At 40.2% G+C, this 16,984-nt stretch overlaps 2 protein-coding genes across 3 annotated transcripts in view; one reads left to right on the top strand and one right to left on the bottom strand.

Annotated features, from left to right (window-relative positions):
- Positions 1-8,627: 8,627 nt before the first annotated feature.
- Positions 8,628-15,985, bottom strand: atox1 (antioxidant 1 copper chaperone). 2 transcript variants are annotated; one of them, XM_039813013.1, is made up of 4 exons: positions 15,843-15,985; positions 13,560-13,635; positions 9,905-10,053; positions 8,628-9,589 (listed from the first exon to the last, which is right to left on the bottom strand). In XM_039813013.1, exons 1-3 carry the CDS (start codon positions 15,846-15,848, stop codon positions 9,929-9,931), a joined length of 207 nt encoding a protein of 68 aa, XP_039668947.1. In that variant the 5' UTR covers positions 15,849-15,985; the 3' UTR covers positions 8,628-9,589; positions 9,905-9,928. The 2 variants fall into 2 exon arrangements, with proteins under 2 accessions (XP_039668947.1, XP_039668946.1); XM_039813012.1 differs by having other exon boundaries at positions 8,628-10,053.
- An 868-nt stretch (positions 15,986-16,853) lies between these two features.
- Positions 16,854-16,984, top strand: part of slc36a1 (solute carrier family 36 member 1) — a 49,339-nt gene continuing 49,208 nt past the window's right edge. The window contains exon 1 of the mRNA XM_039813010.1: positions 16,854-16,967. The gene's annotated coding sequence lies outside the window, so the exon portion shown is untranslated. The remainder of the gene's footprint in view (positions 16,968-16,984) is intronic.

The raw sequence follows: 16,984 nt of genomic DNA, 5'->3' as shown, positions 1-16,984 counted from the left end.
ATAAGATAAAACTCTTCATCCCGAGGGAAACTGCTGTGCAGCATTTGGGGAAAGTGAAAATATAAAAAGGGCCAAAGTAACAAAAAAATACAATATATACAATGCCAAAATCAGGTTAACAGTATCGGTCATACAAAATAAAATCAGGTTAACGGCAGGGATCAGTCTAAGAAGGGTGCATATAGATATGTATGTGCAGTATCAGATCTGAAGCATAAGTAGCGTAGGAGTTGATGGTTATTTTGTCCATGATATTGCTTCCGCTACTTTCACCAGTTTATGTGCAAATAAAGTACAGCCATTGATTCCTTTTCCTCCACACTGTTACAGAACAGGAGGACGTAATTCCATTGACAGTATGCATTTACGTGATAACATCTCCTGTGCTGTGAATTATGGCCATATAAGACATGGACTTCCACCCAGAGCAGGAGGATAAAGTCCCTCCAAACAGAGAGGAAATGTACGGCCGAGACTCCCAGAGAGACAGGAAGCCGCAGGGTCCTCTGACTATTTGCACTCGTCAGTCAAACTGCACATTTCCCTGACTGGCTGTAACCTCCTGGTGATGGGTGTGTTTGCATTGGCGCCCTGGACAGGATCTGACAGGCCTGACTACACCCCACCCTCACCCTCACCCATGACACACACACACACACACACACACAAACATACACACACTTATACCTGTTACTGGTCAGCTGAGGACACAGTGTGTGTGTGTGTGCGTGTGTGCGTGAGAGAGTTTTTAGCATGTTAATACGCTAATATGCTGCAGGGATTTGTGTGTGTGTGTGTGTGCTTGTGTGTGTGCGTGCATGTGTATGTGTGCGTGTTTGTGCGTGTGTGTGTTTGTGAGAGATTTTTAGCATGTTAATACGCTAATATGCTGCAGGGATTTGTGTGTGTGTGCTTGTGTGTGTGTGTGTGTGCATGCACGCGTGTTTGTATGTGTGTGCGTGTGTGTGTGTGTGTGCATGTGTGTGTCTGTGTGCATGTGCGTGTGTGAGAGAGAGAGAGATTTTTAGCATATTAATACACTAATAGGCTGCAGGTATTTGTGTGTGTGTGTGCGCGTGTGTGTGTGTGTGTGTGTGTGTGTGTGTGAGAGAGAGAGAGATTTTTTAGCATGCTAATACGCTAATATGCTGCAGGGATTTGCTCCCATTCGCACAGCATTAGTAAGGTCCAACGAGACTGATGATGGATGACCAGGTGCGGCTCACAGTCAGTGTTCCAGTTAATCCCAAAGGTGTTGGATGGCGTTGAGGTCAGAGCTGGGTGCAGGCCAGTCAGGTTCTCCACAAGAAAACTGGGAAAACCGTTTCTTTATGGACCAGGTTTTGCTGTTGTTGTTTGTCATTTTGATTCAGGAAAGGGCATTTCTCCAAAATGTTGCCACAAACAAAAATACCATAATTCTGTAGCATTATGATTTTCCTTCACAGGAACTACGGGTGTGGTCATGTTAGGTACGATTGATTCGTACCGTTTTATTCCTGTTATCGTACCTGTCTTATTCTATTTTAGTTGTTCTTATATTTTCTTTGACAGATGTTTTTATCAACTGCTCTTTAATATTTTTTGTAAAGCACTTTAAATTAACCTGACTCCGCCAGATGGATCGCTTCGCATTTGCCCGGCATATCCATCTGGGAACTTTCCGTTGGAGAACTTTTGGGAAGGGGCGAAAATACTAGTTAGCTGATTGGATAAACCATCTGTCTATCACCACCTATGTTGGGGATAGACGGGCAAAATCAACCAATCAGATCAAACTCTTGCCGAAAAATCTTTTCCTCCGAGAAAAGCCTCCAGTGCCGTTCTTTTTTTTTTGCTCTTCTTTCAATGAAGGAATACTTTCTAATTTGGATAAAACTTGCGCGATAGCTACGCTCATCTCATCCGTGGAAGCCGCTGCGTTGTTTAGACTGATCAGTCGCTTCTCGTTGCGTCACACCTAAACCCGCCTCAAAACCAACGCTGATTGGTCGGTCGTTTGGCGAACGGCTCCAAATTTGATGCCAGACTGATGTGCGAGTGGGAAACTGGAGCTCGCGAGATCAGGACGGTCTCACGAGGCTACTTTAAATCGCCTTGTTGTTAAAATGGGCTATATACAGTACAGGCCAAAAGTTTGGACACACCTTCTCATTCAATGTGTTTCTTTATTGTCATGACTATTTACATTGTAGATTCTCACTGAAGGCATCAAAACTATGAATGAACACATATGGAATTATGTACTTAACAAAAAAGTGTGAAATAACTGAAAACATGTCTTATATTTTAGATTCTTCAAAGTAGCCACCCCTTTGCTTTTTTGATAACTCTGCAAACCCTTGGTGTTCTCTCAATGAGCTTCATGAGGTAGTCACCTGAAATGGTTTTACCTTCACAGGTGTGCTTTGTCAGGGTAATTAGTGGTAATTTTTTCCCTTATTAATAAAAAAGCAAAGGGTGGCTACTTTGAAGAATCTAAAATATAAGACATGTTTTCAGTTATTTCACACTTTTTTGTTAAGTACATAATTCCATATGTGTTCATTCTTAGTTTTGATGCCTTCAGTGAGAATCTACAATGTAAATAGTCATGAAAATAAAAAAGGAAATGCATTGAAGGAGAAGGTGTGTCCAAACTTTTGGCCTGTACTGTAGAAATAAAGCTGCCTTGCCTTGCCTTGGCTTACTGCGCTGTAAGTCAATGGAAAATTCAAGCCTGCTGTCGCCACATTCAAAAGGACATTACGTGAAGCGTTCAACATACACAACACAAGTGTGTTAATCACTGATATTAAACGTGGGAGCCCCCTAGTCAACAAGAGCTTTACAATAGAAGCAAACGGGCTGTATTTACTTCAGAATATATTTCATTAATTGTATCAACGGTGGAGCAAGAGAAGCCAATATTTGTAAGGGGAAGTATATACCGTATATACATAGTTTCCAGTTGCATGTGTGTGTCAGCAGGAGGGATGACGAATAAACCAAATGTTTGTTTTTTCGGCTTCACCTTGCTCCCCACAGAGATAGACACGGTCACGCACGCTTGTGAGACTTAACAACAGCTGTTAGTGGATTGTGCGCCTCGCTCAAAAGCTCTTTGCCTGTGGATGCTGATACTTTCCCAGTGTCGGTTTGATCAATTTATGCATTCAAACTAAAAAGAAAACTCTACCGACTGCAGCTTCTTCCAGCAGAAGAAGAACGACCGGCCGTCATCCATGAGTTGCACTGAAGAGAGACAGTGTTTGTGTGTGTGGGAGGGTAATATGAGGAATCCAGTGACTGTACTGACAACCCTGTTATCTGTGGAGTTTGTTGCTGTACACAATGAGTCTCTGTTCGCCTCAGTGGCTGGTTCAGACTGAGGGGGGCCAGCGAGGGACTCTTTGCCCTCTGCAGTGCCTACAAGGGCTTCTCCAGCCTGGCTCGGTGAGCATCCATTATCCTGGACATAGGCTACGTTCAGACTGCAGGCTGAAAGTGGCCCAAATCAGATTTTTTTTGGGGTCACCAAGTCACCAGGTCAGACTTCTTCAGAAGATTTCTTCTTCACTCAAATCTTGCCCAGATCTGATTTTTTTTATAAATCAGATTTAGACCACTTCCATATGTGGTCCTGAATCAGACCCAGGTCTGATTTTTTTGCCGCTGTGTGAACAACCGAGGCGGATTTGATGAGACTTTTACGTCAATCTACATCGACATTTGTCACAATTATGCGCCGGCGGGAGTTAGCCCGAGACACAGACAGTAAAATTAAAAACTTGACTAGGCCTACAACATGGAGAACAGTGATGGGGCAAGTCAATGGAGGGAGAGGGAGGTGTTAGACCTCATTAGTGTTATGCTCATTAATGTTACGGCTGCCATTACACAAACATTTGGAAATAAAAGCGAAAATGCTGACTTCCTCCATAACCTCCCTAACTGTAGTGCGACAGCGTGCTGCGTCTGATGTCATTGTTATCGTTCTTTTGCGCATGCGGGTCAGTTCGAAACCGCAAACAGTTCACACTGGAATCTGATATAGGCCACATTTTAAAAGGTCATGTGAACAGCCAAACAAAAAATTGGGATCTGAGCAAAAAATTCGCATTAAAGTGATGGTTTGGAGTAATTCACCCTAGGGTCCTTTGCACCATGACCTCGAGCCAAACACTCACCCAGAAGCTTTTTTCAGCTGGGTCGAACATTGGGCGAGTTAGCGTAGAGTAGCGTTATCAGCTGAATAGCTTAGCGCAGGGGCTAATGGATCCAAAGTGTCTCTTAACATTACCCCACTAATAATGCCCGAAATGATACCAAACGTCTACAGTAGTACAAATAGGTTATGCACTCATAAAACGATGGATTGTAAAGTTTGTAAGTACACCAGAAGTTTATGAACACTTGCCTGCTGGCTTCTGCTCTTAGCCCCTGCGCTAAGCTATTCAGCTAATAACGCTACTCTACGCTAACTCTCCCAATGTTCGACCCAGGTGAAAAAAGCTTCTGGGGGGGGTGTTTGGCTCGAGGTCATGGTGCAAAGGACCCTAGGGTGAAATTACTCCGAACCATCACTTTAAGACAAGCGGTGTGAACGTGGCCTCATCAAACAACTGCAAAATAGCAACGGCACCGTTGCTCAGCGCAGCCCAAGACGATTGTGATTGGTTTAAAGGAATGCCAAAAAACCAGAGCACGTTTTTCTCCCATCCTGTATTGTGTGGACTAGCCAGACCTTCCTCCCCAGCGCTGTGGAGATAGGTCTGGCAATACAAGACTAGTGATTATATAACTTAAAACATTCAAACACCCACTCTAGCAAATATCCAGCCACGTGTTACACATTATAAGCTGACACAGAATGTGGTACACCTGCCTTTCATACTGAGCCCTCAGTGATGTTCAGTTCGGTTATTTGCAATTCATAAGTGAATCCTAACAGCTGATGACGTGTCTGACGTGATGATCCTGGTCTCTGTGTTTGAAACATTAGACTCATGTAGGAGTGTTCTCCACGTCTCGCTCCCTCCCATCGGAAATATCACCAAACATTAATTTCTCCTGACAGAAATGTGTCTCTGATTCACAACACACTTTTGATTTATGAGGCTCGCCAGTATGAACAACTGCACTACTAAATATTTCATTTTTTTTAGGATTCTTACCAACTGTATGGGAAAGTAAACTGATGATGATGACGTCAAATCTTACATTCTAAAGGAGGCCAACGCTGCCTTTTGTTTAACCCTCGTATTGTCTTCCCATCGACCATGCACTTATTCTCTGCTTTGGTTTGCCTGTTTATAAAGCATAAAGTAGCCTATAATTGATCACCCAGTTATGTGTTACATCTTTTTGATCAACTTCATAACTTATTACCACTAGTTTTACACTTCTTTATGGAATTGATGGTGAATAAATCTCATTTACATGAAATTGCGCCTGAAATTATTGAGTAAAATAGGCAGCAATTAGGAATTATCTTGACTGATAGTTAAGGTCAGAGAAACATGTGTTTATGGATGATCACAGATCTTCTCCCGGGTAGACCATACAAGTAGTGATCATCTATTAGTGTATAGAACCATCCATGTTATTTTTTAGGAAATCTGGTTGAAAAGAAAGCCACTAACACACGTTTCTGACATAGGAACTTTGAAAACGGGTCAAATTTGACCCCGAGGACAACAGGAGTCCTTTTAAAACTATTAAAAGCTCTCCAGAAAGTGGGCACATCTTGATCACACAGCGCCTCCTGGTGGTTAAAGCATCTAGTTAATCTGCAACCTCAACATTTTCACAGTTTTTTTTTTTTTTCATTTACACTGAAGTTTTCTTTTGCAGTTTAAAGAGTGAAACAAATAAAGACAGTTGAGAATTGGTCAGTGTAACGCTTATCAGTTCAATGTTCTAAGCCAAAACAGACATTTGGAAAAAACAGAAAAATGGGTTGAAATATCCAATTTTTCATTTTTTTTCCACCTTGACAAATTAAAAAATTGGATCTTACGGTTTTTGGTGATTGGTTTTTAAATTTTCCGTTTTTTATTCAGATGATCAGAAATTGAGAAAATTACAAAATTGCGTCTGAGCTCCAATTATTCAATACTGCCATGGTATTCTCTTCCTCTACTTTGCGGAATATGCAGGTCATTAACTGCATATGGACCAAAAAACTGATAGACTTTGTGGTCAGAGGTGCTTGCAACTGATGGTTTCGAGTGTGTGTGTGTGTGTGTGTGTGTGGGGGAGGGAGAGAATACCACTGCAGTATTGAATAATTGGAGCTCAGACGCAATTTTGTAATTTTCTAAATTTCTGATCCTCTGAATAAAAACATAAAATTGGAAAAACAGGTTAAAGATCCAATTTTTTAATTTGTCAAGGCAGAAAAAAAAGAAAAATTGGATATTGGAACCCATTTTTCTGTTTTTCCAAATGTCCGTTTGTGTTTAGAAAATTTAACTGATAAGCGTTACACTGACCAGAATTAAACCAAGTTTGGTTTTTGTCATTTATTTATATTTGCAAATGTAGAAGTAACCAATTTCACAAAAGGCACGATAGCTCCTGTGTGGAAAAAGTCTCTTCCTCGAACGAGGAGAGGCACACAGTTTATATGCTTCTACAGAGGGATAGAAAGACATGCCCCCTGCCTAAAACATGACTCGGCATTCCTGACAATAAGAAACACAGCAGACAATCTAAAACACAGAGACATCCTGGAGCCTAATCCTGTCCGGAGCTAGACACTTTCACCCCAAGGTTTAGATCCTGTTTATCTCGACTGCCCTGGGAGGACAGAACATCAAAGGAGATGGTTTAGGGGGACCCTGTACCTTATCTGTTTAGGGTGCACATTACGTTCCCAGACGTTGTGGCTCCCACTTAGTTTAGTGAGAATCAGAATCAACATGTGAGAATGACATAAACTCACTTTCAGCATTGTGAGAGAAACTAAAACAGAAATAAGACAAGAATATAAAGAATCATGTTTAAATGTTATTTTGCCATTACAACTGTACCTATGGATGGATGTTTTTTTCACCCCTACGAGAGTTTTGTACGTTTTCTTGTTCAGAAAGCTTCAGCAGCGTGTCGTCTTACGAGATCTCAAGCAGGAAAGAGCACATCAATTGGGCTTTTATACACCTTCAGGGAGGAAACGATAGCACAGGGTGCTGGAGAGAGCGACATACTGACACAATATCAGAAAACACAAGGCACCTGTCAAACGTCTACCTGGCTGTTTGTTTAGAAAAGGATATTGTAATCTCAATTGACCTGGTTAAATAAAAGGTCAAGACAGAAATATTAGGATGCATCTTTGTGGAATAATATCCCAAGTAACATTTGTTTGTTTTTTTACTCACAGGAAAGGTACATTTTAAAAGAAAGTCAAATCTTACCTTCAATTTAAATTATTTATCATGAAGTTTCTTATTGTGTGGTTAAAAATAGTTGATTTTCTTCTTTGTCCATGTGAGCTACCTTAATGGTAGCCATGTAGTATACTGTAATATATAACTTATCATTTACTTAATATATGCTTGGTTTGTTATTGTTTTTATTTAATTAAATTTTGTCTTTTTAGTTCTATAAGCAGATATTGCTGTATTCTTTTCCTGTATATGTCATGAAATGTTTAAATATTGTCTGAATAAATGTTGTTTTGGAGCCCAGGAAGACTAGCTGGTCATATATATATATAGATATATATATATATATATATATATATATATATATATATATATATATATATATATATATATATATATATATATATATAATACAAATACAAAATACACTGAAACTAATCTGGCAATTCCCTAGTGAGGATCAGTGATGGTGTATATTCAGTGTTGCCACTCCATCAACATGAACAGCAGGGTACTTTTGTTTAAAATAATTATCATCATCATCATCACTGAGCGCCTCCACTTGACACAATTTATGTATTATGACTTGATCATGTGGAAGAAGAGAATGTTTTCCCTGAATATGCAAACTCGCATATCTGTTGCAATGGTGTCTCACATTACAAATTTGCATACAGATCTGGCTGTGACTTTTTCATGTCTAGATATGATACAGAACATACAAATAGTCATTCTGTCTTCATTTTATAAATAAAAGATAAACATGCAGGTGTTCCAGCGGGACACAAATGACCAAATTATCTGTCTCTGTGCTTCCTGTACTGAAACTCTCTTTAACAGGAGTTTGCTCTTTTTGTCATTACATAAATTGGTTTAGTAAAATGCTAAACAATTTTTTTTAAAATAAATCATGTTTATTATCAATCAAATAAGTATTACTATTAAAGCTAGAGAAAAGGAAATAACTAAGTGGTGGCCCAGAGGTTAAAGAAGCGAGCTTGTGACCGGGAGGTTGTCGGGTCAATCCCCAGACCGACAAGATCAAAACTGGGTGGGGAAAGTGAAAGAGCAGTGCTGAGGTGCCCTTGAGCAAGGCCCTTAACCTCCAACCACTCCAGTGGAGCTGCTCAGTGGCCAGCAGGTTAGACTGTGGGTGTACTGGGCAGCTTCCAGGTAGGAATGTGGAACAGTGTGAATGTGACAAGTCGTCATTGCAAATGAGATACCTGGATAAATAAAAGGTTAAATAAATAAAAATAGTGAGGCAGAGATGATTTTATTTCCCCTGTGCGTACACAACATTTCAAGACAAATACAAAAGTCCAGCAAAGGGACGATTTCTTTATCCCAAAGTGACAAAACACAGAGTGAATTACAACAAGGGCTTCACGTTGTTAATAGAAAACAAAGACATACTGTACGTTAGTATCAATTTAACATGGTTAATATGACCTGTGCTATTAATGGACTGCCGTAGTGTATGGTGTAATGCAGCTATAAGGAATCAGTTGTACAAGTTTGCAGATGGTCCCTGAAGGGAAGAGAGACACGCCGAGTTCCCCCCCTTGGTGCAGATCTACAAACATCTCCATATATGAAGCTTTGAAGGATGACTTCTCATCTATGTTAGATCCAACCAAATGCAATAATACTGAATGTCAACTTCCGGGCGGAAATAGCCAATACTTCGAAGTATATTTTACAATCCAGGGAATGTACTTTAATTGTGTTAATGGAAAGGTTGCTCGTGTTTGTTTTGCATCTTTTTACACAAACAGGAAAGACTGAAAATGGCATTTATTAATTATTTTTAGAATTCACGGTCAATACAAAACCTCTTTTATAGGAAATTATACCTAATTCTTGAGTTCAAAAAGCAGAAAGTATGAATTATTTAGAGTAATATTAAAAGGAAGGACAATCACAGAAGGGTCAACGTTCAGTCGGGATACCGTTTCAAAACGTTAAAAAAAATTAACAAAACACCCAAGATTCAATGAAAGTAGAGACCCGATCTTTTGTTGTACTTGCGTAGCGCGTTGTATGGAATCATCTGTTATTTTTTGGGTAATCCAAATTAGGTAGTTAAAAAGAAACCCATGTTTCTGATATCAACATTTAGACAACGGGTCAAATTCCAATTACCAGACCTTTCAGGTTCGGTAAAGAACTTGAATTCCAGCATAAAATCTTCATTTTGCATCAGCAGCAATGGTTTCCTACAAAAAAACACACACACATACAGATGGAGGAAGTAAGCTGATTTTTAAATCCATAACAGTTCAACTGCTAATGAAAATGGTGAGGACTTGCAGGACTAATATGCTCAATGTGAATTTACTGATTAATAACGCGTTTTATTCTATTTTTATTGTCGTCCGATTCAAGCAAAACTGCTTACAGACCATATATATTCAATCAAAGTAATAAGAACTAACACTTCATTGTTTCTGGCGGTCACAAAAAAAAAGTTTTACGGAGATCATAAACATGAATCCATATGGACTTAAAACACTTTATCCCCATCGTGGCACCTGTTCTACGGGAAGCAGATGGCTTCATTTGGTGCCGTTGTACTTGACCTCCTTCCCGCATTTCTTCAGCGTCTCCGTGAGAACTTCCACGTCCTTGTCGGACTCGATCCAAACCAGTTTCTTCGGCAGGTCGATCTCAAACTTCACATCTGAGAGCACAGAGAACACAGACGTTTGCACTTTGTTTAATTCAGAGAAGCAACAGCACCGGAGACACTCGCAATGCACTGGATTTTATGAGGACAAGAGTCGCCATAAAACGCTCTAATTCTAATGTCGGTCAAATGCAGGGATGCACCGAATCCAGATGTTTGGGGTTCGGCTGAATACCGAATCCACTGGTTAAGATTCTGCCCAATCCGAAAACGAATACCGAATCCACCTCCCATCCTCGGTCCATTAACACAGTAAACACATTAATGAAGTAAACAACGTCCACAGCAGTGTATTTTTCATTTTATTTACCTGAAGTTGCTGCATTCTGGCTGCTGTCTGTAGATTCCTTCATGCGCAACTCGTATTCTTTCGGATGTTTCATACCAAATGTTTTAATAGCAGCCATGTTGTGTATTGTTTAGGGTCCTCGCCACCACGAGACAAATCGGCATTGCAAATTGAACATGTAGCTGGACTTGAAAGGCCTTCTTTTGACTGAAAGTACCGCCAAACAAGACTTTTTTGGCTCCCGAGTTCCATTTTCACTTTCTCCCAGCCTACTGCATTGAGCGCTCCACCTACGTAAACACCTTCCCGTAATCAACGGTGGCGTCATTACGTCGACCAGCGTAGCGCGCTTAGTGCAAGACCGAACCCCGTCAAAAAGCCCAATATTCGGCCGAATCCGAAGCGGAAACTTGGATTCGGTGCATCCCTGGTCAAATGTAATTTTCCCGGCTCCAGTCCCCCATCAAAGTTAAATCTTATTTACCACCACGAATTGTTGAGATCTGAGAGAAGAGGATCTGAAGGAAGAAACGTGTTGGAACAAAACAAGTTTCTTGCTGTTATGTAAGAGCCCAGACTGGGAGGCTGATATGAGCTAGAATAACAGAAGTGTCCCTCCGGCACTCGACATTTTAATGAGTAAGCCAAATAAAAGCCACTGCATCAGGTGACATGTGGTCTGAGTCAACATTCAAAGACAAAGAAGTCATGAGCTGGGTGTGACACGGGCGGCATTCAAAAGCTTTCAAACTTCGATTTGTGTCGCGATTTTCATTGAGATTCTAGAAGTATTGCGATTCGACAGTGTTGAGCACTGCGATTTTCTTTTCCTTCTTCAACAAAGACAAAAGTTGAATAATACACTTCTGGAGACGATACGTCACGAGACATTTCTAAAAACGACTTGTTTTCTAAGAAGAATGCATATCACGTGTCAGTCAGTCAGTCTGATGTTTAGTTCATTTGTTAAAGAAGAGCATGACATGGATTTGTTTGTTTTCTGTCGGTTTTCCTGGACACAGATATGATGTATTGATGTATGATATTTTGATTTTTTTCCCCCCCACCCCTACTGTGATGCATGTGGTTAAAAGCTTTCAAACTGCACTGCTGGGTTCTCTGTGAGAGGACACAGGAGACAGCTAGTAGGTTGTTCTTCCTGATCCACATCAAACACTGTTTATCAAAGGCACGAGTGATATTATAGGCCAGGCTCTTTCTGAAAGTGGTTTGAAGGAGGGGAGCAAATGATACGCACTAGTGTTAGATGTTTTGATAATGGGAGGACTGTGACAAAAAAACAAAAATCCCCATTATGTGTGTGTCTGTATGCATTTCAGCACAAGACAAAATGATTGTGAAAAGCTAGTAATGAAGGTTAAGGTTTTTAAGGTCAACGCCACTATTTTGGACCGTAGCCGATCGTTTGTTCAAATGCTCAGAAGGAAAGCTCATCGTTTGTGCAAATACTCAGAAGGAAAGTTCACTGTCTAAAAGGCATTCATTCTTGTCGGGGCATGACTATTGTCAATTTACTGGCAGGTAAACTCTAAAGTACTTTTTGCTTTATTAAGACAATTTCATTATTAGAAATAAAATGAACAGGGCGTAAAGGCTGATGTTATGTGGTTGGAGTCTGACGGGAACATGCATCCCACTATATGTAGTCTATATCGACAACGTTTTATTTCTGGGATTGTTCAGGTGCCGCCAGAAATTCTGCCAGATGTCTTTAATTTCGTCCGGATGTCCGTCACCTTCCTCTTTCTTTGTGTTGGCGTTCTAACCTCCGCTGGATTTCTGAGGACTATGGTTAACTGCTCCTCAGATCTCTGCAGGGTAAATCCAGAGACCTTAGACCCAAGACGATTGCGATTGGTTTAAAGCAACACTACGTAGCCCGCCGCTTCAGTCCCCCTACAGGCTGTCTCATTGGAACTACAGCTGCAGCTAAAGGTTACATAGTGTTGCTTTAAGGCCCGGACACATGGAGCCGATAATCGGCCGTTGGACAGTCTGCGAGGTCAGTGACTCGAGTCTGTTCGGTGTGTTCCGTGCAGTCGTCCGTCCGAGGGGGCCGTCGGCCTTCAGTTTGGCCAATTTGGCACTGCCGGCAGTCGGACTCAAATGACCCATCTGATTGGTGGAGTGCTAACCCGGAAACGGGGAGTGGGATGAACGTGACTAGAGTCTCTCAAAATCTGACGAAAATCTTTTAAACTGACCTTTGATGATCTGAAATGAAGACAGATTCAGCAACTGCATAGCCTATTTCTCGCTTAAAATGTTTTCAGAAACACGTTTCGGTGAACTATTTTAGTACAATATGAGATCGTATTCTGAACAAGCCGCCATGACAGTCTGGCTTTGAATTTCCGGAGAAAACAGACCCACGTGACGCGTTCGTCCAATCAGTATCGGTTTTCATTTTTTGGGCAACAATACAGATTAGCACCGACTGCTGTTATGGCAACATGGCATCATGGCTTTTGCGTAAACATACACACCACTTACCTAAAGCCAAATGGCGTGTTATCCGTACACATTTTGAGCTATCCACGGGTATGTCTATGCTGTATACAGCGGATGTAAACATACACACCACATGGCGTCGCGTTGAAAAATGCCACACGCGGAACGCGATCCCGGCTATCCTGGGTCAAAGTCCTGTGTTTTACCCATCCATCACCCCAACCAGTGTCCCTCTGCGGACTTACGTCCTTTTAAAACAACTCGCTACGGCGAAAATTCACACGTAACGTAGGTCAATGGCGGCCGAACGGTTGACAAACACGCTAAAAAGCGATTATGCGTCTTGATAACACGCCAAAATGGCATACGAATTGGCGTGTCATACATACGCCACTTTATGAGATCAGTCTGGTTATGGAGACGTAGTACGTCTCGTCTCTTCGGTGTGTTCCGAGGCAACTCGGGGAGACCGATCAGTCCAACTGCCTTTTCTGCCGACGGTTGGCCGTCTGGTCGGTGTGTCTGCAGCTTTAAAGAAATGCCAATAAACCAGAGCACGTTTTTCTCCCATCCCGGAATGCCGTGGAGGTAAGTCTGGCAATGAGAGACTAAACTATACTGTACGTGGATGGTACGACTGCCTGATATGTAGCTATAACCTATATTGATATAAATATTCATGGTGTCTGTATTTTCTCTTCTTACAGCACCCAGAGAAGAATAAGATTGTCGGTCTCACCTCCCAGCTTGTTGAGGACTCTGGTAACAGCTCCTGAGCATCCCTCACACGTCATCGCCACCTCAAACTCGTGCTTCTGTAAATAGAAACATGGATACATAGATGATATAATGGGCTGTTTTGTTACGGAGCCATTGACGCTGTGTTTTGTGGGGATTCTTATTTATCATAATTTATCATTAAATTAATTACATCAAGGCCTAAGTTTTAAGTCCAACTTTACAAATACTTCATAAAGTACATTTAAACTAGGGCTGCATAATATATTGTTGTTTTTTATCGTCATCGCAATATCAACGGGCGCAATAAACATATCGTCAAAGGCTCATTCAATACAATGATCAATTTGTTCAATAAAACAATGTTGGAAATGATTTTCTTTCAGAATACTAAAAGCAGCAGAAATGTAGAACTGAGTACACGTTAGTATATTGTTTATTTATCGCAAGTAATATCGTTATCGTGATATTCAACAACGTTATTGCATATTTTCCTCATATCGTGCAGCCCTATTTTTAACCTTTTGTTTGATGTCTTCATATGGAAACATAACAGGCACAACTGATTTTAGCCAGCTCTTAAGAGGAATTGTTTTCTTCTCCCTTCCGGGAGGGTAAAATACAATCGGTTTAAATTTCCTTTTGTTCCATTTGAGTACAATACAAGCACTTTACAGTGAACCTTGGCTGCACTGCTCAGCAGCAGCACATTATCATGGCTTCCATTTGAATGGTTTGATACTTTTAACGAACAGCTACACCTTTTTTTTTAATTGGTTGTTTTCTGTAAACTGTAATAAATGTCCCATGTTCTTTTGCATGTTGTATTTGTGGTTTTTCCCTTTACTTGCAAATCAAACATTTCCTCGAGGGACAAATGAAGGTCTGAACTAAGTTGTAGCATATACAAACACATATCTAAAGATAAGATACACCTTTATTGATCCCCAGAGGGGAAATGTCCATGTTGCAGAAACACAGGAAATAAATGAGTACAGCTAGAGAAGTACAAAATAAGAATAAATAAAAAAATTAAAAAAGGTATACATACACATCTAGTAAAAGTAAAGGAACTATACAAGAGCAATTAAAGACAAGTTAGAAGGTAAGTGGGGGGGTAAATGGGGGTACTAGGGGTACCCTAGGGGTACTTTGGATCACTGCAGGGGGTACGTGAGATATTTAACAAAAATGTTTAATAGTTACAAGGCTGTTGTCCAGAACATTGTTCCTCTTTATATAGAATTTTTTTTTTTCTACCAAAAATGTCACATTTGTGTCGCCTTCTTTGGACCTAATCTTGCCTTCCTTTCATATACTGTCCTTCTACTTTTTACAAGTTTCTCGCTTTTTTCTTCTTATGTCACTGTTTTTGAAGTTTTTGATACTATTTTGACCTATTCTTGCCTTACTTCCTTCCTTCTTTCTACCATCTTTTTCCAAGTTTTTGTCTCTTTTTCGCATTAATGCTAATTCAGTTACAAGGCTGTTGTTTAGTAAATCTATCGCTGACAGCGCTGTACTGTTCCTGTTTATATACACTTTTTTTTCTACCAAAAATGATTAGCGCTGGTCAGGGGGTACTTGGCTTAAAAAAACAATTCAAAAGGGGTACATTATTGAAAAAAGTTTGAGAACCACTGGGTTAAAGTGAGGGGAAGTGACATGGTATGGTATGATTAATAGCAGTGAGTCTAGAATAAAGAGAAATATAATGCAGTATATTTTATGTGGTAAGACAGTATAACATATTCACATACCGGTAGTGTAAAATGAGGTAAAAGATATAGCATAGGTGCAATGCAACAGTAATATATTAGGTTAATAACATAATAGTATAAAAATAAAGAAAGAAAGAAAGAAAGAAAAGGATGGAAGAAGGAAGGAAGAAAGAAGGAAAGGATAGAAAAAGGAAGGAAAGAAAGACAGATAGGTAGTTTAATGGAGAGAAACAATGTCATGTGAATACCAGCATAATACCACCTGATCTTATTGTGACGTTGGAACTGTTAGTTATCAACATTACGTCATTGCTGTTAACTTTATGTGCTGCTCAATTCACGCTATTGCTCATTGCTCAATCAAACCAATGAACAAAATCGATATTGCTGTTACACGGCCTCTAACCGTGGCAACAATGGAAGTGAATATAAACTTACTGTATCAGCCAACTAAAGCAAGTTGGATAGCGAGCTTGAATGCTACTTAGCAATGCGGAGAGCAAATTCGAACTTATCTACGCGCTTAAGCTAAATTAAAGCTACAATTTACAATCGTTACTCACGGTCATGTTTGTGGCGCGACCCGGTTGTCAGACCAGCAGTGGACTTTTGCCTCCGAATGACTTGCAAATGTTGCAAGTGCTGTAAACAGCTCAAGAAATTGACTCTAACGTTTGCTGTGTGAAGCTAGCTTTGATCAACAGAACAGGATTTCCGGTATGAAAAAACCCCCCCACACAATTATAATAATATTTTTTATTATTATATGGACATATTTTTATGTTGCAATGTTTTTGGATCAATGAAAAATTAGAAAATAATTAAAAACAAACTTATAGTTGTATTGATGATGTAGCGTGTAGGCTAATAAATACAAACTAAAAAGATGACGTAAAGAATGTGTGTTGTTTTATTATGAAGGTAAACCCGTTTCACTTCTGCTATTATTTTGGCTACCTTGACGCACAGCAAGCTATCACCCGGACATGTATCATGAATGACTTGACTTTCTCTTTTTTTTTTACTGCACATTTAAAAACCCCTTTGTGTAATTCAATGTATTTCCATTTAGTTGCTTGAACAAATTATACTAAAAGAAGAGAGAATAAACGAAACACAAACTGCGTAGATAACATCTAAACTGTAGCCTCAATCAGAGAACCTCTATACCTCTAGTCTGGCCGCCCCGGAGCACAAATCAAGCGCTTCCAAAACGTACATGTTTTCCAAAATAAAAGCCCTATCAGAACTGACGCCGACTTTTCTTAAGGAATTTAAATGTAACCATAATAATCTAATCGTACTTTTTTATCTACAGGTTTGAAGTAGTCGAAATAAAAACAAATTTATCAGTCATTTCTTTTCCAGAACTATCTAGACCTGACATATGTAAGCTTTAGCCCATGAGCACCCAGCTCGTCAGACAGAGAAAGCTCCCATCTGGCCGCAGGTTCGGCTCCATCAGCACCAGGACCACCAGGCACTTGAAAATATTTTACCCTGAAGTAGTCGCTCTCCTCATCAACCCATCCTAGTTCTCCTCCCTCATCACCCGACCGCCCGCCAAGCATATCTCTCACAACACAGCGCACATATGCCATGACTGCGCAATACAATGTAGCAATTTCAGCCGTAACGCACCTCTATTTCTGTTTATTTTGAGAGCAGTTAAGGGGGTCAAATTACCGGTATGTGTTCACACTCA

This window comes from Perca fluviatilis, chromosome 10 (genome assembly GCF_010015445.1).
Source record: "Perca fluviatilis chromosome 10, GENO_Pfluv_1.0, whole genome shotgun sequence".
Classification (NCBI taxonomy): domain Eukaryota; kingdom Metazoa; phylum Chordata; class Actinopteri; order Perciformes; family Percidae; genus Perca; species Perca fluviatilis.
Note: the sequence above shows the minus strand (reverse complement) of the source record. Positions and strands in the feature narration are given on the sequence as shown.